General features: G+C 56.4%; 2 protein-coding genes across 9 annotated transcripts in view; one reads left to right on the top strand and one right to left on the bottom strand.

The window, feature by feature from the left end:
• CDH23 (cadherin related 23) overlaps positions 1–27,847 on the bottom strand; it is a 397,771-nt gene that overhangs the window by 41,071 nt on the left and 328,853 nt on the right. The window lies entirely within an intron of this gene.
• On the top strand, positions 161–22,998 carry VSIR (V-set immunoregulatory receptor). Its single transcript, XM_032312930.1, has 7 exons — positions 161–421; positions 10,882–11,307; positions 11,935–11,991; positions 17,624–17,731; positions 20,869–20,896; positions 22,184–22,380; positions 22,567–22,998. The coding sequence occupies exons 1-7, from the start codon at positions 340–342 to the stop codon at positions 22,602–22,604; spliced, it is 936 nt and encodes a 311-aa protein (XP_032168821.1). The 5' UTR covers positions 161–339; the 3' UTR covers positions 22,605–22,998.

Genomic DNA, 27,847 nt, shown 5'->3' with positions numbered 1-27,847 from the left:
CAGAGGGGCGCGGGAGGGAGTAGCAAGGAGGCGGGGTTGACAGGAACGCTTGGGCTGTCGCCTCCACCTAGAGGGCCAGGCGCCCTGTGAGTCAGCGGGAAGCCCCACCCACAGGCTCTCGGTGAGGCAGTTCCCCCCACGGCCCCCCGGGGGCGCTGTGGGAGAGGGGGGTGGGCCCTGGAGCCGCGGCTCCGGCACCCGGGCCCTCACTCTGCACTCACTCAGCCAGAGCTTTTCCGGCCAGCTGTGTGCCGCCGCTCCCGGAGCCCCAGGCGCTCCCCCTTCAAGCCCGCGGTCCCACTCCGGGCCCCGGGGCTCCAGACGCCGCCCGGCAGTGATATGGGCGTCCCCCTGGTCCCGGAGGCCAGCGGCCCGCGCTGCGGGCCTGTGCTTCTTGCTCTCTTTCTGGCTGCCTCCCGAGGTAAGGTCGGCAGGAGTCCTACCCGGGTGCTGGGGAGGAGCACTGGGACAACACGGCTAGGGAGGGGGGCGCAGGGGGAGCGGGACGCCCCTCTCTGCCTGCCCTGTCTCCTACTTGCTGGGACCGACTTGCAGGGGCCAGCGGCTGTCTGCCAAGTGCCTTGGCTGGGCGGTGGCACATCTGCATGTTCTGACAGCTGCCCGAGCTGCTGCCTGCCAACCCTTCTGTGCACAGAGAGTCCCGCGCAGGACTAGCTCCTGCAGGACGGGAGGTGGCCACGGTGGGGACAGCCCCAGCAGTTTCTTGTGCACCCTACAGGCTTCTGACACCTGTGGCATCTCCCTGCCCGTCCTGCCTCAGGGCTCCAGGATCTCACTGGGTGCAGGAGGTGTGGTACTCTGTGTCCTGCTCCCTGGCGACACTCCTGGTTGAACCTTGGGGGGCATGGGTCCGTTCCCAGATGTGGGCGCCCTTCTGGTCCTTATTTTGAGGGTCTGGTTGCTGGGAGTTGAGTGGTCAGCTGATTCCCGACATCCTAGCAAGGCTGCAGCTCAGGGACCGGTGTGGAGTCCTAGAAAGACTGTGGGCCACTTTCCTGGCTTGGCCATGAGCCCCATCTGGGTCCCGGGATTACTTATGGCATCCTTCTGGTCTCGGTTTCCTCAGCTCATGCTCAGAGGCCCTAAAACCAGGGAGGTGCCACTTTTTCCTCCCAAAGCCCAGACTGTCACAACCCCAAGTGGAATCCTGGCTAGGACACGGGGGCACCAGAGCGGGGTGGGGAGGCGGGGGGAGGGCAGAGGTAGGGATGTCCATAGCCTGGCCCCTGGTTCTTGCGTGCACAACGCTGGAGCAGCTGTATTTCAAGGGAAGAGGGGGCCGGCAGGCAGCCTGTGAACCAAACATTGTGGGGAGAGCCCAGGGAAAGCTTGAGTCATGAGAGGAGTCAGGGAAGCAGGGGGAAGGTTGGCACAAGGACCCAGTGGGCGGGTCGGAAGAAGAAAGGATGGGGAGCACAGGGCAGGAGCAAAAGGAGGGAGTTGAGAGAACCTGGAATATACCTCAGAAACAAACTGGGTGCCTGCAGGCAGCGTGTTATCTCAGTGCTGATAAGGAGGAGGGAGCCTGCACCCCACACACGGAGCTGCCTAGCCCTGGCCTGGATTCTCCCAGGATGGGGGAGTCCGTCTTGGCACCAAGGCCATGCTTCATGGCAGGACATGGCTTCCAGAAGGGGCAGGGGATGGTGGCAGGCAGGAAGGCCAGCACCGTTCCCACCACAGAGCACCTGCCTTGCTTGCCCCTTTCTTCTCAAGTGAGCCCGAGAGGCCCTTCTGCTCGCTTGCCCCTTCCCCTACCCTCCCCTGGCCAGGCTGCTTTCTGTTCAGCAGCCCCAGTTTAGGAGAACTAAGGTGTAGGGGCCCCCTTGCAGAGTAGCGGGTAGCAGAGAAGGTCACAGCCCTCACCCCGTATCATCTACTTAGCCAGAAGACGTCCCCTAGAGGTCTCGGCTACCCAGACAGCTTGGCACTCCAAAGGGACAGCTTCAGGCCCAGTTCAAGAGCTCGAAGTAGGTTTCCACTGAAGGGGGTCTTTCAGCTTTGAACTACTCTGGGACTCAATATTCTTAACTGTCATACGGGCACGCGAATGGACATTCACACTACCCAGGACAGTGTGTAACGAGGGGCTAACAGACGGGAAACCTGGTCGCAGGCACGGTCAGGAGGATTGACCTGTGACTTGGAAAGACTTACTCGCTGGCCTGCGGAGGGGCAGGGTTGCCTTGAGCGGGATTGCTCAGGGTCAAAGCCTTCATGTCTGGGAGGGTGGGATGAGATGGCTGGTGCGGGTGTTTTCTAAGCTCCTGAGCCTGGGTCAGCACCGAGGAGCACGGAGGTGGTGAGCAGGTACTCAGGATACCCCTTTCCTGGGCTTAACTCAGAGTGAGATGGTGGAGGGAAGCACCTGGAGAGCCAGGCCCCAGCAGACCCCAAGGGTGGCAGACTCTTCTCCCCCTATATGCACTTCTAGGACCTGAGAAAGTTCTTGTCCTTACCATGGCCTTATAGGCTGACCTGGGAGGCCCGGACTCGGACTAGTGCATGGAGGGGCACTGAGGCTAGGGAGGGGAGACCCCATCTTTCCCTTCATGGTAAACACACTGCAGGGCCTTGTTGGGTAACCCAGTGGCGCAAGCCTCTGACACAGCAAAGGTCAGCTCTTAGGAAATCCACTATCTTCTGTCCAGAACCCTTGGGGTGGCCCTTGAGGCTGGCCCATGGGCATGAGGGGGCAACGACCCAATGCCAGGGATGCCCAGCAATTCCAGCCCAGTACTTGCCCAGCTGGGTTGGTCTGTTTCCCCTGCAAGCTGGGTAAAGGTTCCCTGCCAGGGCCTGAGCTCCCTGGAACGGGTGGCTCGGGTGGGAGGGTCAGTTTTGGGAAGCTGAAAGAGGCCACCTATCCCTATATAGGCCTGTGTCCCTATAGGCCACATATGGGTCTTAGGCTCCAGCAGATCAAGGGAAGGAAGGAAGGAAGGGCTCCTCGGGGCCCATTTGCAGTTGACTTCAACCAGCACCGACTAAACCCCACATAGTGAGCTTGAGGCCCCCAGGTTTGGGCCTGCTACTCATCTAGGAGCAGCCTGCCTTCACTGGGGCACCCAGGGATTGGCAGCGCAGCTTTCTGAGGGACCCTTGGGTCCCCTTAGCAGCAGCACTGGCAGGCCCAAAGCCTCCGTGATGGCAGCCTATAATGGGAATGGTGAAGCAAGGGACCTGGGGTTGTGAGCCCCACAGTCTGGTCTCGGGAGTCAGTGGGATCTAGGTTCGAATCCCAAGATGGCCATTTACAGCTGTGGGCTGTCACTCAGCCTCTCTGAGCAAGTTCCTTCATCACTTCATCAATGGGGATGATGATGGCCCCTCCCTCTGCAGGCTGCAAGGAAGAGTCAGCGCACAGCCTGAGCACCGTGCCTGGCCCCTGGTGGATGACATGGGGTGTTTAGCTGTTGCTTGGCTTTCTGCAGCCACGTGCATTGGCCCTCCATCTAAGTTCCCCACTGGCTGGAGAGCCCAGGGTGTGGGAAGGCAGGATTGGTTTCCCTAGGACTGGACTCCAAGAATCCTGGAGGTCCCGCCACCTGTCGGCAAGGCACCTAATAGACACTTAAAGTGTGAAATGTCCATGGAGGCGCCTGTTGATTCTCTTCAGGTTCCCCAGAGATGGGGGACTTGGCAACTTCAAGGCAAACCCAGCTCAGGGTTGGCCCGTCTAACTGGGATCTTTACATTTCGCCGGGTTGCTCGGGCCGCCCGTTCCCAGAGGGAAAGGCCGTGGCGGTTAGGTACCTGCGTCATGCGGTAATGAACTTTCTGTGCTCGGGCCTGAGCACACCCCGTCCTTTAACTGTTCTGCCTGGGATGCTCTTTCCCCTGGGCACCTGGGGTTGAACAGCAGAAGCTCTTCACTCCCTGTGGGACCCCGAACACACATTCCCTCTGAGCCACCGGCAGCCTGGGCGATGGGATGTCAGGGAGCCTGACTGCCCCCTTCGGAAGGGCAGCTCTGAGACAGTGCCCCCTGAGCTTCGGCCTTCTGCTCCTTACCTTTGGGACGTGGGCAGCAGCATCTGCCTATCATATGTACTTGTTTTTCCCTTCAAATGGACTTTTTCTTTTACTTAAGTAGATTTTAGTTTAGTTTAGTTTAGTTTAGTTTAGTTTCGGGGAAACAGGCCCCCTGCCGAGCAGAGAGCTTGATTCCAGGACCCTGGGATCATGACCTGAGCCGAAGGCAGAGGCTTTAACCCACTGAGCCACCCAGGCGCCCCAAGTAAATAGATTTTAAAAGGAAACTTTCTACCACTGCCACCAATGGAAAGCCAGTATCATTGCCATAAATAGACCCAAATCATGCAAGTACACAACAAGAAAACCAAATAAGTGTATTCAGTTCTAGCTGGAAACTATAGCCTGGGGAAGGCTCTGAGCCTGAAACCTGCTGTCATTTGTTAAAAAAAAAAAGGCAGTGGGGTAGGGAGGAGGGGATAACCTTTCTCGTTGTGATTCTATGGCCATTTAATGCCATAAAACTAAAAGTAAAACTATGTTAGAGTCGCCATCGGCTCCTCCCCCACCGCTGCAGGAGCCAACCCACCACTGTGGAAAGCAATAGCTGGTGGCAGGGGACAGGTCAGCTGCCCCTGGGGAAAAGAAAGAGAGCAGTGGTCTCCTTCTTAAGAGGTCAAGCCAGGGTCAGAGGGCCTCTCTGAGCCGCTTCCAGCCCCCAGTTCTCCCAACCCCTGTTGCCTTCCTCAAGTAAATACAGTGTCCAAGTAAATACGGTAGCTCCAGCTGGGTCCTCTCTTATGGTGGGGCCCACTAGTTATCCCAATAACCACAGGCCGGAGGGTGGGGGGAGCGGGATGGGGGTAGGGGTAGTTGCGGGGAGGGAAAGAGGGAGAGAGCTTACAGCAAGCTGAGCCCTCACTGGCCAGGCCAGCTTTCCTCTGCAGGAAGGACGTGGGCCCTCTGGTCCGTCCCAGGCTACCTCTACTGTGTCAGTGGCTACAGGCTGCCTGCACCGAGGGCAGGGCCCAGAGACTGGGACCTGGACCTTAGGAAGTCCTCACAGGCCCAGATGCTTGGGGGAAGCTGGCTGGAGCTGGTATTCTGGGCTTCACACAGGCCTGGGCGAGTCTGGGAAGGAGGCACCCAAAGAAGCATCCATTGGCGGGGCATCTGGCCAGCTGCCCAGGCCCTCTCCAGAGAGGCGTGCTGGCCTCCAGCCTCCAGCCCCGGATGCGCGGATGCTTTCCCAAGGTGCTGGAAGCCCCGCTTCCTCCAATAGAGCCTGGCTTCCCCTTCCCAGACTCCCTGGTCCAATGTGAATGGACACTTCCTGCGGGGGCAGGTATCAATAAACACATCTGAGATGCCCTTTGTCCTTGCCGACCACAGACCCCAGGCGCTGACCTGCCGGCTCCGCCCCTCGCACCGGGGGTCACTTCCTGGAACTCGGCACTGGCAGACTCGGTCCTGATTGCTCCTGGACTCTGTTTCCCTCTGTGCTCTGCTGCTTGCGAAAGACAGAACCAAGCCTTTCCCTACACCCTCCACAGACCCCCGCTGGGGGACAGGGCCTGGCCGGGAGCTGGAGACCAGTTCCGCGCCTGTTTGGCACTCATTGGGAGGGTGAGGTCCTGGCCTTTTGCGGCTCACACCGGGCCAGCAACAGCACAGGGCTGGGGACTGTGGGATGTTTACTTACAAGCACTAGCAGCAGCTGGACAGAGTTCTGCTGTTTGGGTGCGGCCTCCCAGACCCGACTAATCAAGCTGGGGCCCCACCTCCAAAGGCTGGGCGGTCGCCTTGGCAACCGTGGGCTAAACTCGTGCCCAGTCAGGGAAAATACACAGGCCTCTCCACACCCACACACACACCCATCCCGTGCACACCCACAGGGTTCGCGAGGTGCCTGCTGGGGGGGGGGAAGAGGTGAAGTCATGAAAAATAGCACCCCGAGACGGAGCCAGCCAGGAGCCTCTCTCCACTGTGCCTGCCGGAACAGAAGCTTCTACAAGGGCCTGAGCCCGCCTTTGGCTGAGGGTCCCGCCGCTGGGAAGTGGCAGGAGCGAGACTAGATTCTGAGCGGCCATCCCTCAGGGGTGGCCTCTCTGCCCTGGGCTTGGCTCATGGTAGGACCTTGGTACCTATTTGTGGAATGATGGCATGGTGTTTTCGGTTTAGATCCCAGGCAGAGCCAGGAAGACTGCCTGGAAGCTGCAGTCAGCCTGGGGTCAGTTCACTCTCTGACAGGTGTCAGCCCCACCCGCTTCAGGAGTTGCGGGGTGGGGGGCGGGGGCTCTTCCTTCCTGCAGTGCTAGCCTGTCCAAGCTGTGGGTTTCAGCTCAGCCACATAGGCTTGGGTGGTCTTGGTGAGGTTGTTTGACTTCTGGGTCTGCTTCCTCATCTTTTAAATGGGCATCTGGGTGGCTCAGTCAGTTAAGCATCTGCCTTTGGCTCAGGTTATGATCCCAGGGTCCTGGGATTGAGCCCTGTATCAGGGTCCTTGTTCAGGAGGCAGCCGGTTCCTCCTCCCCCCACCCCCAACCCCGTGCCTGCCATTCCCCGTGTTTGTGCTTGCTCTCTGTCTCTCTCTCTCACTTACTCTGTCAAGTAAATAAGTAAAATCTTTAAAAAAAAAAAATAAAAATAAAATAATAAAATAAAGAAATAAATAAAACGGGGATGATAATTCCTACTTCAGGGGATGTTTAGTGAGAGGAGTAGAAAACGCTCAGCAAGTAAGTCCTAACATGTAAGTGGCCCATTTCTTGCTCCCTTCCTCTGCCCTAAGGAAACATAGCCCCTTCCTCCTGCTCCAGGCTCTCAGAACTGGAAAGGCCTAGGAACATGAGGAGTCTCTTGAGATGAGGAGAAGGTGCCACAGAGAAGGGTGGGACCTGCCCAAGGGCACACAGCAAGGATGTGGCTAAGTGAGGACAGGGGCCCAGGGATCTGTAAGACCAAGGTTTTTATCCTGAGACCTGGAATTTTCCAGGTTCCTAGCAATCTTCCTCTGCCTCCTTACCCAGTGACAGCTGGGCTCCAAGAGCTGCGCAGTGACTGGGCTCAGGCCCAGGCCCAGGGTCATTTTCCTGTCTCACATGTTCTCGGCCGCCCTGGAGCTGAGGACTTTCCTCCCCAGCCTCTCCCCAATCTCTGACAATGACCCAGGTGTCCAAAAGGATCTGCTCCTGACAATAAACAACATCCTCCTGCCAAATAATTATAAATCCAGCTGTGCGATATAAATACCCCAGTAACACGTGTGCCCGTGCAGTTGCGGACAGAATGGGGGACGGGCATTATTTTCCCCAACTCTGTGCCTTTGGGCACACTCCCAAGGGCAGGCTGTCCTAGGTTTTGACCTGGCTTGAGTCTTAGACACCATAAGGGGATGACCCCCGCCGTCTCTGAACCCCTGACCAAGACAAGACCTTGGGAACCCTTGGTTCACTGCTGTCGGGCCCTTTTGTGAAATCGAATGCTGTCCCCCATCCCCCAAACCTGAATCCCACTGCAAGCTTCTCCTTTTTCTAAAAAGGGAAGAGGTCCTCTGGGGTGTGTTGGGTGTTGGGGATTGAGCAATGCTCCCCTCTCCATGCCTCCCGCCCCTTGCTCTTCTCCGCAATTCTGTGTCCCACCCTGGGTTTTCAAGGAAATGACCTCTAGGGCTGAAAATCTCTCCCCAGTGCTGTCCAGGCACTTTTGTGCTCACCCACCCCTTGCTTGGATACTGAGGGCTGGAGCCTGAGGCCCTGCTGGCAGCCCCAGGGCTGGGGTCCCACCGGAGGCCGGGGTGCTGCTTGCCACCACCTGATCCGCCCCAGCCACAAGCTAGCCCCATCTACACCTCTGTCCACTCTGCAGCCCCCAGCCCCACCTGGCTCAGCTCTGTGCTCCACTTCCTGCTTCTGCTTCCACCCTGGCTCTGCCTGTCCCCCTGCAGCCATCTCAGACACGGCCCGGGGCCTCTACTTAGCCAGCGCTTTCCCCCAGCCCCTAAGGTGTGTGTGATCGCAGCACATGCTGCTGGCTCTGGCTCTGGCTCCGGCCTTGGGTTCTCTGGGAGAGGATGTGGGGTTGGGAATGGGGAAGATGGGGCGCGAGTTGAGAGAGGTGCTGGTGGGAGCTGCCACTGGCTGGGGCCTGTTGGGGAAGAGGGGAGCACAAGGCAGACAGCTCTTTGACCTTGCTCTCTGGGCAGGTTTTCGGTCTTCCTGGGGGTGCCTGTGAGGGTCCTTTGCCTGTCTACTATGCCTTTCACTTACTGGTACACATAGTTCTGTGGCCACAGCTGCCACCAAGGCCTGTGAGGGGGAGTCCGAGTCACTTACTGTGATTTTCACTAAATTATTGAGCATCTCTGTGCCTCACATTTTCTCCTCAGTGGAAAAGGAATGAAAACAACGCTGACCTTATAGGGTTGCTAGACATGCCCCTAAGGGAGTTGGCATAGCACAGGATACCTGCACTTCCTTCTTCTTCTAGTTCTAACTAGATCTGGCTTTACCTGAAGCCCCCCAGGCTCCAGGTTCTGAGTCCAAACAGACCCTCCCTCTGTGGCACTTTAGGAAAATCACTTTCCCCTTCTGGGCCTCTACATTTCTGCCTGAAACAGAGACCAGCATCTTGCCAGCAAGTTGTGAAATATGTGCTTACCTTGGCAAAGATTTTCCGTAGATCTGGGGCTCTCAGACTTAGCTCCCTCTCACATGTGGGTGGAGTGAATGGAAGGATCTGGGTGTGTGTGTGTGTGTGTGTGTGTGTGTGCGCGCGCGCGCGTGTATCTTCCTTACTTTCTAGGGGCCTAAAACACCACCTTGCAGATATATTCTTTGGGGCCATGATTTTGCTAACCCCCCCATACTCTGCTTTGAATATGCAAGCCCTCCAGAATAGGATCCCAAGCTGTTGTTAAGTCATTCACACCTTAGTGGGAAAGAGTTTGGAGTTGGCTTCTTCATTCCGTTCTGCAGAACTATTTTCACTCCTAGGAAATGTTTCTGGACTTGCCCAGATGAATGGGAGAGCTGTCTAGCTTCCCTGAAGCCAGCACCAAGTACTAGCAAAGCAATTTACGAGCACTTCATGTAAAGCATTTGTAATCCTTGCCTCAACTCTGGCAGGAAGATGTTTTCATTTCTGTTTGACGGGCAGAGTCTGAGCCTCAGAGTTTAAAGGACTCCCAGCTATTGGACTCCAACGCAGGCTTGTCCAGTTCTGAAGCTACACCAGGCTGCTTACTTCTGGACTGGGCAAAGCTTTTAGCTCTGCTGGAGGTTCCCAGGCAGGGAGCCTCTAAAGGCAGGGAAGGGGGTGTGGGCAGGAGGAAGTGGCATTATCTTGATTCATACAGTGGTCATGGAAGAGACGTGCTGGTTTGGATTCTGCACGCATTTCCAAACTCCTTCCCTGACTTACGACAGCCTCTGAAATGCCAATTAAAATTAAACTACCACATTGGGCGCCTGGGTGGCTCAGTGGGTTAAGCCGCTGTCTTCGGCTCAGGTCATGATCTCAGGGTCCTGGGATCGAGTCCCGCATCGGGCTCTCTGCTCAGCAGGGAGCCTGCTTCCTCCTCTCTCTCTCTCTCTCTGCCTGCCTCTCTGCCTACTCGTGATCTCTGTCTGTCAAATAAATAAATAAAATCTTTAATAAAAAAAAAATTAAAATACCACTAATGTATAATAACCATAGTGATCCTCCCTGTGTCTATAAAGGGCATTAGAACATACATCTCGTGTTTTCAGCTTTCCCTCACTCTGTCCTCTCACAGCCATGCACTGTGTCAATATTTTTCTCATTGCGCATGTGAGGAAGGGGGCCTCCCACGGCTAGATAGGAGCCGGGACTCTAGCCCCAGCATCCTCCTTTTAAGGGTCATCGCTTGGGGGGGATCAGCATGGTTAAGTAGCTGGGGGACTGGGGTAGGATAAAGAGGACCAGGGGATGGCTTCATTTGCCTATTGGAGACAAAATGAACCAGGAAATATCTCTAAGAAGACTGGATGGCAGCGGGTACACAGATGAGGCGACCTCTCTTGATTGATCTAGCCCTGGCCCCGAGACACCTTGGTTTTCCCGCCTCCTCGCCACCTGGCCCAGGGCACCCCCTCTACTCGCTGAAATCCTTTCTATCCATCAACCCCAAAGACACTTGCTCCTTCGAGAAGTCTCCTAACCGTCCCCAGGATGGCTAAGTCTTCCCTCCTCCAAGTGCCCTGTAGGCTGGCACCAGTCTGCGCTTTAGCCTGTGGTTTACTTTGTCAGGAAGGCCTGCTTTGTCAATGTGGCAAGGCCCTCAGCTCCCAAGGGGAGGCCATGCGCTCAGCATCCGGATGAGATGTAGCCCCTGGCCCAAGCCCTGAGGGGGTGGGAAGACCTGGCCAGCCCCAGGAGAAGGTAGGGCCCAAAGTGCTAATGGCCCCAGAAGGGTGGTTGAGGGCAAAGAGCTACTCTTCCCAAATAGCCTTCACACTCCTCGTCCTGCTTCCCACCAGACCTCATGGGGTGTGGAGGCAGGAGCTGTCCGCGGCTGGTCACGGGCAGAGCCGCAGTGTCAGTGGCGGTGGTGTAGGGAGATAGACATGCTGGCTGGGCCCAGTCCGCCGCCTGCCCAGAGCCTGTCTTGCACTTTGTGCAGCTTCCCCGAGGACAGGGGAGTCCCTCACCTGGAGAAGCTCCTCCTCCCGCGCAGCCCGCGATGGAGTCAGGGTCAGGAGCTAAGGAAGAAGCTGAGGCCCGGGGAGGTCAGCTGACTGGCCTGGGGCCTGTCGCTGGGGAACCCACATCTTTGGAGCCCCAGGCCAAGGTTCCTCCTCACTCAGGGGGAACTGGGAGTGGTTCTGGTGCAGGCAGGAGACCGTCTCTTGTCTCTCTGAACAGGTCCGGTGGCAGCCTTCAAGGTGGCCACGCCATATTCCCTGTACGTGTGCTCCGAGGGGCAGAACGTCAGCCTCACCTGCAGGATCGCGGGTCCCATGGCCAAAGGGCATGACGTGACCTACTACAAGACGTGGTACCGCAGTTCGCGGGGCGAAGTGCAGGTGTGCTCAGAGCGCCGGCCCATCCGCAACCTCACGTTCCAGGACCTCCACCTTCACCACAGCGCCCACCAGGCCAACGCCAGCCAGGACCTGGCCCAGCGCCATGGGCTGGAGTCGGTCTCCGACCACCACGGCAACTTCTCTATCACCATATACAACCTGACCCTCGCGGACAGCGGCCTCTACTGCTGCCTGGTGGTGGAGGTCAGACACCGCCACTCGGAGCACAGGGTCCACGGCGCCATGGAGCTGGTGGTGGAGACAGGTGAGGGCTCTTCTACGGGACTGCCAGGGCCGGTTGTGGGGGGTGGGGGCTGTGACCATTGGGACAGCACGCTAGGCCCCGGCTGGAAAGTGAGCAGAGGTGACAACGCGACTCCGGGGCTGGGCTGCTAGGGACCAGGTGGTGTGACCATGTGTGATTCTGTGTCAGGAGGGGGGTGTGGTTCCAGAAGGGTGACATGGACACTCCAGGGATGTATATGGTGAGAAGAGGTGGTCATGGGGTGTGGGGCTGCGTGTAAGCCTCTCTGGTTGGTGGGGTGTGACAGAGAGGGGGGTGTACATGGTTCTGTCTGGTAAGAGAGGGTACCAACCTAGGATGGGAGGTACCGCTCAGGACAAGATGGTGGCCATGATATGTGACCTGGGGTGTGAGCCAGTGAACGCTTGTTGGGGAGTGACTCTGTATGTGTGTGTGTGTGTCCCCAGGTGAGAGCATGTGAGGCAACGGGCCGGGTGCCCGCAGGTATCCACACGCCAGGACCTGAGAGTGAGCCGGGCACACCCAGCCATGCAGTGAGAAGATGTGTCTGTGTGTGTGCGTGTGCTGGCTGTGACCGGCCCTCCTGACCTCAGGCCCACCTAACGCCCCTTCTCTTTGCTCCCACAGACAAAGCAGCATTGACGCAGTGCATCGCGTACCCACCATCGCCCAGGGAGAGTGAAAGTAAGGGACTGCCCTTTTGGCCCTTTGGGTTCTCTGTTCTCCTCTGCCCTCCTCTTGGACCCAGGCCCCACTCAGAACTCTGACCTCATCACCCCAAGCTCATGGCACCCCTGTTCTTCCTTCCCTGCTATTGCCCCTCCCTTTCACTGCCCCCTTCCCCGGAGCCATTGGGCTGAACTTCCCAGAAGCCCACTCCCCTTCCAAGGCTCAAAGCCCAGGGAAGCTGGCTCTTGGGGGTGGGGGTGGGTGCCCTGACAGTGGTCTCCGGCCAAGTGCCCTCCAGGACATGTGCCGAGTGCCACAGCTGTTTTCAGGGGACGCTGCTCTTGCCCACCAGCGTTCCGCCCCATAGAAGGCTGTGTGTGTAGGGGGTCCTCTTGGCTTGTTAAAACTTCCTTCTTCTGTGCACAGGGGAGAGAGGACAGAGAGACTCAGGAAGGGGAACAGAACTACCTTTCCTAGAGCTCTTCCGACATGCCAGGCACTGTGTCAGTCTTTACAAGTACTGGTATCCCCACGGAGTCTGATTAGAGCCCTCTGAAGCAGGCAGCACCACCTTCCCTTTTCATACGTGGACAAGAAGCCCAGAGAGGGGACATAATTTGCCCAAATGCACACAGCTGGGATGTGCTCACTTCACCTTCTTCCCAGCTTGAGGAACACAGAGGGCAGTGGATGGGAGGCAGTCAGCCCCCTGGTTCTGGCCCCGGGAGGCATCCTGTGGAAGAAGGCAGGCCACTGCTTGGAGGGATGTCTGGGTACTCAGAGGCCAGGGCAGAATGCCCAGCAACTTGGAGGCAGCAGGCAAAGGGGAGACGTCTCCATTCTTTGGAGAGGAGAGTGTCTTGGCTTCTAGAGCCTTCTATCCATCAGTATCTACAAGGCATCTAATGTGGACCAGCCCCGGCCCAGCCCCTGGAGATACAAGAGTGCAGACCTTCCCCCCCTGCCATGCACAAAGGTCATGCACAAAGACTGAGGGCAGCTAGAACTTCAGCCCCAGCAAAGCCCAGCTCAAAGGTTGTGATGACTTTCTCCTCCAACCACTCTTGCTTGAACCAACAAACAGCTTAACCAGGGATAAAATTAGAACACACATTTCCGTCTGAGCCAGACCCGCATGGAACTAAGGAACTCTGGTTCAAGCCCCTGTTTCTGTGCACCGCAAACCTGATGCGTTGCCTCAGCACCAGGCCACCGCTGTCTTCACTTCCTCCCCAGGCAGCTCCCTGGTGAGGGTGGACGGCCGTGTGTGCAAGCCCCCCAGGGCGGGGGCCGAGCTTCACCTGGAGGGAGCCCATGAGTATTTACTTCCCCATTGCTCCTTCCACTCTGAGCAACCCTCCAGTCCCCCTTCTTCTTCCAGGAGCTCCCAGAGCTCCCTTACAGACTGTCCCCTCTGCCACTGCACACATTTCACTGGTGGGGAAACCGAGGCGCAGACAGGTACGGGGACTGCTCCTAGTCTCTCAGCCAGAGCGCCTAGTTCTCAGTCACAAAGCCCAGGTGCTGGGCTGCCTTCCCCCTCTCAACACCGATTTTCTGAAAATTCGTTTTATGAATTTAAGTCCTGGTGACAGATATTAGAGATGCCAGTGGGGACAATGAAGAAACAAGGTACAAAATAGAGGGAGCAGAGATTTGATTCACTTTTCCTAATTAAGACTCTAAAGAAGTAGCTGCTGGAATTAAGGAAACAGAAGTCAACCAGGAAAGCCTGGAATTCTGGCTGGTAAGAACCCAAGGCTGAAGCAGAACTTTGAACTTGATTGTCAAGAGTAGGTCAAGTTTCCTTTGCTGGACACCTGTACTCTTAGATGTTGACATTTGCCTTCCCCTCCAGGGATGCACAGCCTCACTCTGGTCCCTACTTCCCTGAGCTACTGTCCACAATGACCTAGTTCCCCAAGGGCCAAAGGGGTGTGTTTACTTCTATCAGAACTGTTGAGGGCAGGGTGATGACTTTGCTGGTGACCTCTGGAGGCCCAGTCCCTTTCCAGACTCTTGGTTCTGGAGGTCTGAAGACTCTAGCTGTGGTGGAGTCTTGTCACTAAGGTAGACATGGTGTCTGAGGAAGAGGAACCCAGTTATCCTTTTGGGTAGGGTGTGGGGGTTTGGGGGCAGTACTTCCATTCTCCTGGTATCATGGGTCTGCTGAGAAATGGGAGCATGTGTGTCCCTTCCCCACTAACAGGGAGGCAATCCGTGTTACCCAAGAGGCTGAATATGGGATCAAAAACTCCAGTGCCTCTGAAGCCAGGGACCTGGGGAGGGTGGGGACCGTGGTGAGCAACCAGCTGCCAGCCTGTAAGTGCAGTTCGAATTGCTGCATGCTTGAGGGGAGCCGGGGCTGCCACAGCCTCTCCATTTCCCAGCAAGGTCAAATAGATTTTATATTATATATTATATTGTGTATACATAATATAATATATTATATATATTATATATTCCAAATTTTATAGAAACCCTCAATCTAAAAAAATGTTGCCTCCCTGCCTCAAAAAAAAAGAAAGAAATTATGTACCATGTGGGCCATGAGGGGATGGCAAGTACATGGCAATAGACAGTGGGCACACATCTGTTGTCTAATGATTTGGAAACATTTGCCCAGTACCCCTGTGCTTAGTGGGCCTCAGGGCGGGCTGCTGGGTATTGCCCTCAGTGCTGCCAACCTTTGGAAAGACCCCAGTCCCTGCTCGCACAAAGACAGGTGCCCCACAGGTACCCTAGCCCTGGTACCTGGTTGGCTAATGATGCTTCCAGCTAAGCGGCTCGGGGATTTTCTGTTCTCCCTGCAGCCCTGTCTCCTACTGGTCTCTTTGGGAAGTAAGAGGGGAGCTGGGCTAGGAAATCATCTGAAAGCCCAAGTCAGTCTGACGTTGGAGGAGGAGGGGAGAGAGGCTGAGGAAGTTGGTCTCCAAGGAGCCCCCGATTGTTGAGGGGCTGTGGTTTTTTCACTGAGCCCAGGGAAGGGGCCTGAGCATGCTACCTCCTGCCAAGCAACCTCCTTGTCGCCCTACACAGCAGAATGTTTGGTTTGCTTTCATCCACCCCCCTCCTGGGGGAACCAGGCAGCCTGAAGGAACTCCCTCCTCCCCTCTCGTGCCTACCTACCTACCCACCTACCTACATACCCACCTACAGGGTACACGCAGGCTCTAGACAAGGGTGCACTGCACAGCAGGGTAGGGTTGGGCAGAACTCCCCTCCAGCCTGCTGTGTAAGGGCCTGGCACAGTTCTCAGGGATGGTCTGGCAGCTCTCTCTGCCAGTGCCTGGTCACCTTCCCAGTGAGCCTAGCTCTGGAAGGCTATCAAGCAGGACCCCTCACCCTCTCCTCCCCCATGCTTATAGGAGGGGGTGGGGAGCTGGGGCGAGGCTGGGCTCTGCAGAAGAGCCCATAGCTTCTAGGGCAGGTGGACCCACAAAACTGTCCCCAGACTCCTGTCTCCCTGTCCTAACCTCAACTCTCAACCCAGATTGTAAGGAAACCAGGTCCTGATCCCCTGGAGGGCCCACAGAGGGGGATCTCTGCCTGGGGACAGGAGTCAGGCCTGGAGTGGGGACAGGGATCCCCAGTGAGTAGCATCTAACCCCACTGAACATGGCTTAGTAGCAGTCTGGAGCCCTGCTCTGACGACTAGAGTAGAACACTTTGCAACCCCCTTCTCAGTGCCCACCAGAAGGTCCTATGACAGGGAGTCAGAAATCCTTGAATGTCTGAATTACAGAATGTGTCTACTTTCACTACTCCTCGTCAAACCGCAGCCTTGCTGAGATGTGCAGGGAACCTGCTTTAATGTGGACTTGAACTTGCTTTGTAATTAGCACAGCAACTTTTCCTGTACCAGCGGGTAGGTCTAAAGTGCCCGTAAACAGTTTGTTCTCTTCCGTGGTATGAACAAACCCCCGGAAAGCTTATTTACACCATCATGGTGTTTAGCAACACAATGAGATAAAAACAGCCTTTATTCCCAAATAAATAGTGCAAAGGCAACACCGGGACCACAACCCTTCCAACTTCCCCAAGCTTCCCAGGGGCAGCATTGACGCCGTGACAAGGTATCCCAGCCCATATTTTGTATTTTGGGAAGAGCTGAAATCGGGAAGGAAATGCATTTACGCTGGTTGTGGTTCCGAGGGCACGTCTGTTCCCAGCTAAACTCCTGGCGTCAGCAGACAGGCTGAAACAAATGAAGCCTTCCATGCTGTTGGGATGGTAACATGGAGGGCGATTAGACAGCCTGGAGGAAAACGCATGTACTCTTTGGCTTAGCACTTTCGCCCGCCGGGAGTTTGCATACGGGGGGCGGGGTACTTTCCCAAGAGAGCAATGACACACATGCGAGGAGTCTGCGGCTACGTTATTAGTTACGGGGAGAAATCAAAGCAATCTGCATGTCCACCAGTGGGGGACTGTTTCCATAAATTCTGGGGTGAGCCCGGCGACAAGGTGCGAGGCAGAATGAGGTAGAGCTCTGTGCCATCCAGAGCTGTCCGTGGGCAACGTGACATGCTAAGTGGGCAAAGCGATTGTCATGAAAAGCAGCCATTTGCTGTGTACGCAGGGAACAAATCTGGGCCGCAGGCAAGGAAAGTGTGGACAGGGACTGCCTCTGCAGGGGGTCCCGGGGGAGGAGGAGCAGCAGGAGGAGGAGAGACAGGGAGAGAGGGAACACAGAGGGAGAGTGGGAGAGGAAGAAGCAGGCCTCCTGCTGAGCAGAGAGCTCAATGTGGGGCTCAATCCCAGGACCCTGAGATCATGACCTGAGCCTAAGGCAGACGCTTTAATGACTGAGGCACCCAGGTGCCCCAGGAGAAAACTCTTAAATATATTTTAACATATATGTATACACACACACACACACACACACACACACACACACACACGTATGTATATATATATATACACACACACATATAAAAAAATATATATATTAATTTAGAAAGTCTAAAATTTTAAAACGCTGGATAAGGATTCACATTTTTCTAGTTCTCACCCGCATCTCCCCCAGTGGCTTGTATGTGTGAGATCACTTCCAAAAGCTGTGTCCAGAGCTAAGGGGTCTCTTGGGATGAGTAGGGCTTTTGTTCATTTTGATGTTTTTTTTTTCCTTATTGTTACAATGTATATAACATAAGATCAGCATTTCAACCACTGTTAAGTGTGCCATTAATTCTGCTCACCGTGTGGTGCAACCATCACAGCTATGTATTTCCAAACGTTTTTCACCACTTGGGTTCCTTCTGACCTTGAATGTCAGGACACAAGGTCTGTGAAGGACTTGCTTTCCCTTTCCAGGAAACAACCTGTGGCCCAGGGCAGCTGAGCTGTCCCCAGGGGCTTGCCTGGGATAAAGACCCCGCCCTCTCTTTCCCAGAGCTGCCTTTGCTCTAAGCACCTGGCCTCCTCTCTGTGTGCCCCGGGCCCATGTGGGCAGGCGGCATGGGGCTCTCTTTGAAAGGGGATCCCTAGGCCTTCTCTGCCTCTGCAGGTCACTAAGGGTCTGGCTGCAGTGCCTGGGTAAAGCTGGGTCCCCCTGCTGCCTGGAACTTTCCTCTCTGGGCTTCAGTCTCCCCTCAGGAGGAATGGAGAAAATGGAGTCTCACTGTGGCTCTCTTTCCCCTCACAGGCATCACAGCTGCTGCCCTGGCTACTGGCGCCTGCATCGTGGGCATCCTCTGCCTTCCCCTCATCCTGCTCCTGGTCTACAGGCAAAGGCAGGTGGCCTCCAACCGCCGTGAGTATCCCCGCCTGCCTGGCTGAGGGGTGGTGAGAGTGCAAGCGATGCCCCCCAGCCCGCAGCTCAGCCCCTGGGATCAGCAAAGGCAAGAGGCAGGCACATTTCCTCTCTGTTCCAGAGATGGAAGCTGCTTGAGTTTCTGTGAGGAGAATGGTGGAAAGCGGAGGGACCCACGTGTGCCATTTGGGGGGCCTGAGTGCCCACCAGCCTCAAGTGGTCCTGGCTTGGCACTCAGTAAATGTCTATTGACTGAATGAATAGTCACACAGAGTGGTTCAAACTGGTTTATAAAATTGCTGCCCCCCGAGATCCTTTGTGGATCTGCTTTAAGGCAGGGGTAGGCTTGTTTTGTAACCGGCATTGTAACTGCTGGGACAAAAACGACCTTTGGATGACCAGAACTGGAAGGGATCCTGGAGATCACTTAATTCAGTTATTTCCTCATGGAGCTGAGAAACCTGAGCTTACTAGTGGGGTTAAATCATTAACCGAGTGTTCTTGAAGTGCGTAGGTGGCAGCGCTGGGACTTAAGCCCAGAGCTCTCCACTCAGGCTCTTCCCCAGGAGTATAATCCCACCAGATCATCAGAATGCTCACTGGCATGAATATCCTGGCCACAACCCCTGCCTGGGAAGGATGCCGTGCTAGGTCCCGTGCCAAGGATGTTATATGTCTTCTCTCCTAACGATGCGACAACTTGGTCCTCCAATTGTTCTTCCTTGACAACTGAGTAAATTGAGGCACAGAGAGGTTCAGTAACTCACCAAGGGACCCTCACAGTGAGTCAGCGGTGGAGCCAGGCTTCAGGTCATGGCCACAAATACCGTTTCATCCTCCTTTGTGGTACAGTGGCCCTTGCCCTTCCTCTGACCCCACCCTTGAACCTGGGCTAGCCTGAGTCCTCCAGGAGCAGGAGGGTAGGGAGGCCTCTGCTCTGGCCCTTGCGTCACCTCTCCTGCCTCTTCCCCTCTGGCTGGTTGCGGAAGGTAGTAGAGAGAGAGCTGCTCTTTTGGCAGGTGGCTTTTGGCTCACACCCAATTTCCTCTGGCTGGACTGTAACACCTGCACTGCCCTCTCTCCTGGGGGCCCAACCTGGAGCCCCCACAGTGGCTCACTCAGCGGCTGTGGTCACCTTTCCCTTACTCTCAGGACATCCACACTCCTTTCACAAAACCCGGCATAGCCTACTGCCAGAAATACCTGAGGTTGGGGATGTGGGGGGGTCAAGGGCTTGGAGCAGAAAGAAGAACCCAGGGGCTCAAGCAGGGAAAGTCATCACTGTGGAGCAGCCATGAGCTCATGTTCATCTGTGCAGTGTTTTCACGCAGGTGAGGAAGGGACGAGGTAGGTACACTCAGCTGGTACACGAGCTGAGGTACACTCAGCTCCCAGTAAAGAGCTCCCAGTGCTGCACACATCCTCTGAAACTAAACGGACCCTGATTCTGTGACGTGCAACTGCTTACAGCTCCTTATCCCCAAACTAAATTAAATATATGCAGTAACAAGAAGGTATCAATAATTTATCTTCTAATAAAAGTATTTTGGGGGCACCTGGATGTCTCAGTGGGTTAAGGCCTCTACCTTCAGCTCAGGTCGTGATCCTGGGGTCCTGGGATCGAGCCCCAAATCGGGCTCTCTGCTTGGCAGGGAGCCTGCTTCCTCCCCTCTCTCTCTCTCTCTCTGCCTGCCTCTCGGCCTACTTATGATCTCTCTCTCTCTGTCAAATAAATAAATAATCGAAAAAATAAAAAAAAAGTATTTTGGAGGCCAGTTGGCTCACCCCTTTCCAAAAAAAAAAAAAAAAAAAGAAAGAAAGAAAAAATGAGTTATAGGATCAGAGTCTTCGAGACAGACCCAAGAGATGATGGAAGAGAAACCACATGCAAAATGGAGAGGGAGGGGAGATATGGGTCCTTTTGTCATCTAGTCTTGTGAGAAGTGCTGCTGTTGGAATTATGGGAACAGAAGTCACTCTGAATCACCAGGAGTTCGGCTGCAGGAGGGAGGCTAAGCGCCCTGATGGGGGTGGCAGTGCAGGGAGGGAGGGGACAGGGAGTGTGTGTCGTTGCTGCAGGCAGGGCGCTGGCTCTGAGAGCATACGCAGGGAGGAGAGAGAAAGGGCTGGGAGCACTGAGGCAGGCAGCCTCCTGCAGAGGCTGATCGGTGTGGAAACCAACCCGGTTTCAGATGGAGATTGGGTTTCCTGGCTCTAAAGTGGGTCCAGAAACCCACCCCCTCAATGGGTGGAGAGAATGAGCCCAGGGAACGCTGGGCACCTGCCCAAAGCCCGATGCACAGAGCCGCCTGCTAAACGGTAGCCATGATTCCTTGCAAGAGCAGAGATTTTAGGAACCTTTGTGCAACTTCCCGTGTGTTCCGTGGGTGCCCCTCCCGCCCACGTTTCCCCACAGTGACCGTGGTGGAGCTCTTGCAAATGAGAAGTGTACAAGGAGCTGCAAGGAAGAGGGAAGTAGGGCCACGGCTTCTGGTTGGGGGCCTGTTTGGGGGTGGGGAATCCTGGGAGTGGGACAGAGTGGCAGCAGCTTGGAGGAGCGTCAGAAAGTGGCGGAATGGCTGAGAAGTCAGGGGGTCTCAGGCCCCTATGGCTCCCCTGAGAGCTGTCACTGCTACATCCACCCTCTAGGTAATGTGGAGGACGGGTCAGAAAGTTCCAGTTAGGGACTCCAGTTAGGGACTGAGTTCATGGCCCTCGTGCTCAGTAAGTTATGGCGACAGACCAGAGTGTGGCAAGTATCCAAACAGGAAATAGCAAATTCAGGAGTGAGGCCTTTACCTGATACTTAAATCAAAGGTCTCGTAACACCTAATGAAGCCATAGGAGAAAGCATTGGTTGCCTTTGGCCTCCTGGCGACAAGCGCCATCTCCTATACTTATGAAATGCAGCCCGAGTTTCATTTATCACCGGTTAACACAAGGCTCACCGAGGCCTTGCGTGCAGGGCAAACACTGCCATGTGGGCCTCCTGAACCAGCAGAAGGCGGATCCAGGGCTGAGCATGGTCCAGCCTGGCCTTGCTCCTGTTCCTCGAAGGGCATCTGGCAGCGGGGACAGGGATGCTATCTAGGGAAGCCTCTCCTTTGTGACTAGCGTCTCTGTCTGTATGTTCCCAGGTGCCCAGGAGCTGGTGCGGATGGACAGGTAAGGGCCCTGGAGATCTTCAAGCCCGGCAAGCTCTTTCTCTCCCTGTCTCTTCCCGGGCCTGCGGCTCTGTTGGGCACGGTCTACACTCAGACCATAACTGGACTTAATGTGGGGGTAGGGGGGTCACTCTTTGCCTGGACTGGACTCCTCTTCACCAGGTTCCTTTCCCCGCTCACCCTGCTCATAACTTGTCCTAGGACAGGGCTCAGAACACAGACGAGGCCTTCCGGGTCCTCCCCAGGCCCTGGGTCAGCTGCCAAGGAGGAGAGCTGTGCAGAAGGCTCCTGTATAGCCCTCCAGGGCACAACTTTTTAGCAAAGGGTCTGCCATCTGCCACTGAGGCTTACACATCTGTGCTCTCCTTGCCACTGCCCCCCACCCAGTAGACTGAGCTCTAACATTGCTGTGATGAGCCCGGCACCTTCCTTTAGGCCCAGTGTCAGCTGACCAGGCTGGGGGAGGAGGAGGAAGCAGCTAAACTGGGGACAGACACTGAAACATGCAAAGGGGGAATGGCACACCCCACAAAGGGGGATGACCTCCCTGCAGAGCACTCCAAGGAGAAAGCCATCAGGCTGCCACAGGCCACCAGGGCAGAGGCTGGCCAGGGGCTCCTAGTGGGGCAGCGGGCAGGGCCCATGGTCGCTGGGAGAATGTGTGTTGGTGTGCTCGGTGCAGGAAGCGGCCATGGAGGCTGGCAAGGCTGGGGCGGTATCCTCAGGCATGAGCCCCACTCGGGAACTTGGTCCAGTTACTTCTACCAGCAAACCCAGAGTGCCTCTAGGTGTTTGAAAGAGATGATTTTCTAGACAGGTCGAAGGAGATCCTACCAGTGATCCTGCCAGGATCTCAGAGTTGGTGGCGGGGGGTGACGGTCTCTTTCGAGGTGGTCCCGCTGCCAAGCAGGAAGAGGGAGAACCCTGCTCCCCGCACCATACTACAAGCATTCAACCCTAATGCCGTCAGCTCTATTGACCAAAGAGAAACCCATCACAGGTTCTCGAATCTGGTGTCCTGAGCATGTCTCTGACCCCAGGCTTCCCGGCTGCACCCAGGGCGGACGGCCAAGTAATGAATAGGACGCCACCTTGAGCTCAGGGGAGATGGGTGTAAGCCGTGCCCTTTTCTCTCTGACCCTGGCTCCTCCCTCCCTGCGGGAAGAGGGTGCAGAGGTCTGGGCTGTGAAGGCAGGGGCGGGGAGGGAAGCAGAGGAGTCGGGCAGGCAGGAGGGCAGAGGCCCAAACCTGGGCAGTGCAACGGACTGAGCCAGCTCTCCTTTCCTAGCGGCAACACGCAAGGACTCGAAAATCCTGGCTTTGAGGCCTCCCCGTCCTCCCAGACCATGCCAGAGGCCAAACCCAGGTCTCCACTGTCCTACATGGCTCAGCGGCAGCCTTCAGAGTCCGGGCGGCACCTACTCTCCGAGCCAGGCACTCCTCTGTCTCCACCAGGCCCTGGGGATGTCTTCTTCCCAACGCTCGGTAAGTGTAGTCCAACAACCCACCCCCGCAAGGCACAACAGCCTGCAAGGTCATGACCTCCCCATGGCCTGCCTGCAGGGCAGCAGCCTCACTCCCCTTGTGAGGCCTTACAGCCTCCCCATGTGAGCTTAGGGGGTGAAGGACCGAGAAGCTCCCCATTCATTCTACTTCTCCTTTCATTTGCAGACCCCGTGCCTGACTCCCCAAACTCTGAGGCCATCTAGACCAACTGGGGCCGGCGGGCAACTGTGGCTGGACCTGGAGCAGGTGCATCTGAGGCAGAGCCGAGCTTCTTGAGTGGTCCCTTCGCCTTGACGCTGGTCCTGGTTTCCTCCCTCCTGACCTGAGCCCAGACTCTCTGAGATACCTCTGATGGCCAAACCCTCAACTCCTCTGGGTGCTACAGGGCAGAAGGGAGAAGGGGTTGGATGGCTCAGCCCCTGTCTCAAAAGATGGTGGGGTGCTGGGACCCCACCCCAGAGACCTGAACTTTACCAGCTACAAATGCCAAATGGCTTACATCTGAGAAGTTCAAGAGTTTCCAGCCTATGGCAGCTTCTCTCCCTGGGACATGAACTTTGTGACCAGACAGCCCTGATGGGACAAGATGGGCACTGGACAGAACTCCTCTCCCCTCTTCCCCACACAGTGCCATCCTCCCAGGAACAAGACCCAGGACACGATGTGGAAAGACTCCTCCTCAGTGTGCTAGAGCTAGCTTTCCTGACCTCGCCTGAGGCTGCTCCTCTATCAGACTCCCACTCTGTGAGCCCGGAGCTCTGAGGCTGGGCCTGCCTGGCCCCAAGGGCCATGGGAGCCTTTCCCACCTGTCTGCTCCCAGGAACCTCTCCCAGTAGCTGTCTGCTGGTTAAACAAAAATGGGCTCCTGCTGCCTGCCCTCTGGTCCCCAGAGTTCACTGGCCGGGGTCCCCGAAACAGGAAGTGCACCCCGAGGCACAGTGGCCACTGTGGGCCAACTGGGATCTTGGGCAATGGGGGCCAGGCCAGAGGTTGCAGTACCCACCGCGCAGAGGCGGTGAGGGAGAGCACGGGGAGCCTGCTGGGAAGGTGCGTGGCTCCACCTCTTCCCCTCCCCCCTCCACTGTGCAGTGTGTTTGATACAGAAGGTGACCACACACTGTATTGTCCCAACTGTGATCCTCCCTCCAGTGGAAAGAGGAGGTGTTATTTAAAAACTCCACGGGCAGCAAGTGCAAAGCCTGTGAAAAAACTGTAGGAGATGGGCTTGAATCCCTGCTCTGCTTCCAGGAGTGCCCAGGAGCTGCCCCCCATCTCCTCCACCTCCCCGGCCCTGTCTTTGGTCTTCCATTCCACTTAATCTGAGCTGAGTCTCCACTGCAGAGGGACCCTGTGGGGTGGGGGTGTACATAGAAGGGTCTGGGGTCCTGTGCTCCATCTCCTGCTTCCAGCCGTGTCCTGGATTTGTTTTTATACACCATGTGCAAGGGAATGCTTTGTGGAATTTTGATTAAAGTGTTTTAAGACACAGAGAGGAGTAGGGGGGGCCTGCATACTCTGGGGTGGGAACAGGGAATGGGGTGGGGGGGGCCCACGAGGGGAAGGGATGAGTTTGAGTGGGTAGGGCCCAGGCAGTGCACGGAGGAGGGCGTTTAGCTCAGCAGCCTACGTGGGCTCTGCTGAGCTGGACCCCGGGGCGCAAAGCCGGGACTTCAGGCCGGTGGGAGGGCCCAGCAGGCAGGGAGAGCCCTCTGGATGGCCTGAAGAGGTGGGGGACAGGAGTTGGGGGAGGAAGAATGCAGCTCTGGGCTCTCTGGGAGCAGTGAGCCCCCAGGCCTGCAGCTAGAACCAGGGAGGTCCCCTGGATACATGGCATTGCTTCTGAGCTCTCCGTTAGGCCTGAGGGCATGGGCAGTGTTGGTGTCCTGCTATGCCAGGGCGGGGGCTGGAGGGTTGGCCTTGAGGAAAGAGTGGGCCTGGGCTTGGAGATTGCACGGACACCCGAAGTGGCCAGGACACCAAAATCCCGGTTCTTGCGCTGTTCCGGGGGTTCCTCTTCTATTCCATCTGCTCCCTGGACAGTCAGTGCCGGCTGCCATAGAAAGAGGGTGCTGTTCTAACAGCTCTTGAGGGCCCATGGCAGAGATGGGCAGGGTGATACATGCTCCTGGCTGAGCTTGGCTACCCCTAGGATTGAAGGAAAAGCCTACAGACCAGACCCACCTCCCATCCCCCAGTTCAGAAAGAGTGCTCCTGCCCTAGGGGGAGGCTGGTCTGGCCCATCCCTCAGCTTTTGACCTCTAGGCATATATAGTTTCTGAGAATTTGGCTGCCAGACCCCAAGACTGGCTGCTGCTGTGTGGAGGGAGGGAGCGAGAGAGGGAGGAGGCCCCAGAGCAGAAAGCCACCACACTTCCTCCCCAGCTTCCTCCTGTGTGGCCTCGAGATCTTCTTCTCTGGACCCTTACAAGTGAGCACATCGCAGCTTCGTGGTTTCCTGTTTTCAGTGAAATTTACTCTGAGCTCCAGGCTCCATCTTTATCCTGGACCACACGCTCCGCCCCCAGGGCCCCGAAGACATCCTCCCTGCTGCTAAGGAGGAGGGGCAGGAGGCCAAGGAGCCCCTTAGACTCGCCTGGGGGGGTGGAGGTGCCCTGGGATCATCGCACCTGCCTCTCAAGGGGCTGGGAGGGACACTGGGGCCTCCGGAGAGCTGGCCAGGCAGGGTGAGACCGAGGCAGGAGGCCAATGGATCACGGCACTGGCTGAGGCCCTCAGAAGGAAATCTGTGCTTTGAGGCCCCAAGTTAGTGTTAAGAAATAGATCAGGAATTATAAGGGCCATCATTCCTGTAACCTTCTCATGCTCCCATTTAATAAAGACAACCTGCCTTTATTCCCTCCAAGGGAGAGGCCAATGGAGGGGAGTTGATGCTCTGAACACATGTTGTGGGGCCCACGGGGGGCCTACGTGTTGGATTGGGCTGGTCCTGCCTGGGGGGTCAGTGATGAGGGGCACTGGGGTAGGTATGCAGGAACTTGGGGGCCTGCTTCTCAAAAGCCCAGCTCTGGGGTCAAGGAGCCAAGGCACTGCTTTCTCCAGTGAGGGCTCTGTCTCAGGAATGCATCGTGGAGAGACGGCCTACAGAGAGGTCCAGTCATTCTCCATCCCAGCTTGGGCATTGCTTCCTGGAAGGGGCCTTCCTGAGTGTCAGCTAGAGCTCCCCAAGTCTGGTCTGACTGTGATTTCTCAGGGAGGTCCAGGGACATAGCAGGGGGTAGAAAGGGACTGGGGTTGCCTGCCAGGACGCCAGGTGCAAAGGCCTCTTGAGAAGTAGGCACTCACAGCCCATTGGCGGGTGTCCTAGCCCACAGAGGGCACTGGTCATCTAGCCCTTCCTGGGTAATCCCTGGGCCTGCTTGGCACAGTTGCCTCTCTTTTCGGATGCTGTACGGATGCTAGTCTCCCTAACTATTCCAGGAGTTCCAACAGGGTAGTGGGTCCGATAACAGGCTATCCTCCGCACCCAGTCTCAGAGCTGACAGCTGAAGCATAGCCATGGGGCGAGGGGTTGAACCAGGATGCCAGGGTCCTGTTCTCTGGACCCCTCCCAGGGCCCCCCTCTGGCTTCCCACCAGCTCCGGTTCTTAGCGGTTCTGTCCATGCTTGGTGGGATCTCCCAAAGAGCAACGTGATGTCCTGAGCTTGTGCAGGCGGGGGGCAGAGGTTTCATTCTGTCTCGCCATTCTGATCTAGTGGTCTTACTTCCTAAAATACATGTTGGGACGGATTCTGAAGTAGCAATGTAGCTTAAGGAGAAAATGCTGACATCAGCTAGCCACGTGCCCCGGGCACCTGATGGAGAAGCGGCAGCTGGTGGGTTATCTGTTGGCCTTTTCTGTTAGAATACTGTGTTTTCCAAAACACTTACACGTGTTAATGTTATCACTTTTTGGATTCCCCCTCCCCCACCAGAAAATGCTGGGAGGCTTTACTGTGTCCATTTTATGCACAGGAAAACCGAGGCTCCAAAACATTTGTGTCTTGTGACAAAAAGTGAATGTGGAACTGGGACTAAGACCTGGGTCTTCTGCTTCTCAGGCCTGTGCTCCTTCCTCTTTACTGAACTGAATGGCATCAGAGGCCAAGACTCAGGACCTGCCGGGACCAGGGCCGGGGTTGGGGGTGGTGGGGGGCGGTGAACCTGGGCCCACAAGCCCATGGTTCCCTTTCCTTTGCTTCATTCTTGCCACTCCCCTTTCTGCCTGGCATCCCTGAAGCCACAGGACTCCTGGTGGGCACGAGGGCCTGTGCTGGCTTACCATGGTGGAGGGGAAGGGAGATGCTCCTAGCTGACCAGAGAGCCCCAGGGTCTCTGGGAGGCCCTGAACAGGTTGCACACGGCACATTTGAGCTGCTGCAAGACAGCCCTCAAGACGCAGGGCAAGGGAAGGATTTGAACATCACCATGCTGGGCCAGAGAAGGCTGGCTTAACTTGGTGTGCAACACAGGGAAGGGGCCAGGCTGGGGCTTCCTGAGCTTGAGCCAGCGGAAGCAGGCTTCCTCAACAGCAGCAGGGTCAAAGTTTAATACACAGAAGAGCTCTTGGCCTTAGAGATAGGAGGTCAGTTGCCAAGGGCAATGTCCCCGGCTCACAGACTTTCTCTAGGCTACTGCTGGCAACTCTTGGACCAGCAAGTGGGTGGGGGGTGATCACTGTCCTCCCTGGACAGGTGACTTCTGCAGGTTCCCACCAGCCTGAGATGCCAGAGCTGGTTGGCTGGGATTTGTGTGGCAGGGAGGTCCCCCCGACAGGCCCTCCCCCCATCTTCATCCTCCTGCCAAGGTGCCTCTGTGACTGGGGCTCAGCTCCTGACCTCCCAGTCGCCTTCCGCCCTTCCTCCCCAGGCCCGGCCCTTCCTCTTGCAGAGGCCTCCCTGATAGCCCCTTAGACCCCTCCCCCCAGCCTGGCCTCCCTTGCCTGCAGCCTGACGCTAGCCAGAGAGCAGAAGCCGTACAATGACTTCCCCTGGCTGGGTGGCACACCATTGTGTGACAGGCCTGGGTTGGTCCGGATGCCCCCTGCTACACAGCTGTTCCTAGCTCTGGGTGATACAGGGCTGAGAGCTGGGTGGGGACAGGAATGTACGGTTCACAGGAAATTGGGGGGAGGGGGTCAGGGTCAAATGAAAGGATAGGAGGGCTCAGATACAAGATTTCTCTTGGTAGCTGAATACCAGGCCACTTGCTAAGAGAACTTCACTCCGGAAGTCACAAACGCAAGTGATGTCTTATCCTGAAAACCTTCCCGGGCTCCTGGCTCCAAGTTCCTGGCACTTCATCACATCACCAAGTGGTAACTCTCTGTTATGTGTCCATCTCCCCAATAGTCTGGGGGCCCCTTGAGGACAGGACTGTACCCAGCTCATGTCTGACTTCCGAGCCTCTGGCACGGGCCAGGCGCGTATTTTGTGTTGAATGAATGAA

Source organism: Mustela erminea, chromosome 14 (genome assembly GCF_009829155.1).
Source record: "Mustela erminea isolate mMusErm1 chromosome 14, mMusErm1.Pri, whole genome shotgun sequence".
Classification (NCBI taxonomy): Eukaryota; Metazoa; Chordata; class Mammalia; order Carnivora; family Mustelidae; genus Mustela; species Mustela erminea.
The sequence above is the reverse complement of the archived record's forward strand: the minus strand, read 5'-3'. Positions and strand labels throughout refer to the sequence as shown.

Bases quoted from the DNA above. Each gene is read 5' to 3' on its own strand.
- VSIR (XM_032312930.1), top strand. From the start codon at position 340: ATGGGCGTCCCCCTGGTCCCGGAGGCCAGCGGCCCGCGCTGCGGGCCT. The intron at 11,308-11,934 runs GTGAGGGCTCTT...TTGCTCCCACAG, and splicing joins GGAGCTGGTGGTGGAGACAG to ACAAAGCAGCATTGACGCAG. The intron at 20,897-22,183 runs GTAAGGGCCCTG...CTCCTTTCCTAG, and splicing joins GAGCTGGTGCGGATGGACAG to CGGCAACACGCAAGGACTCG.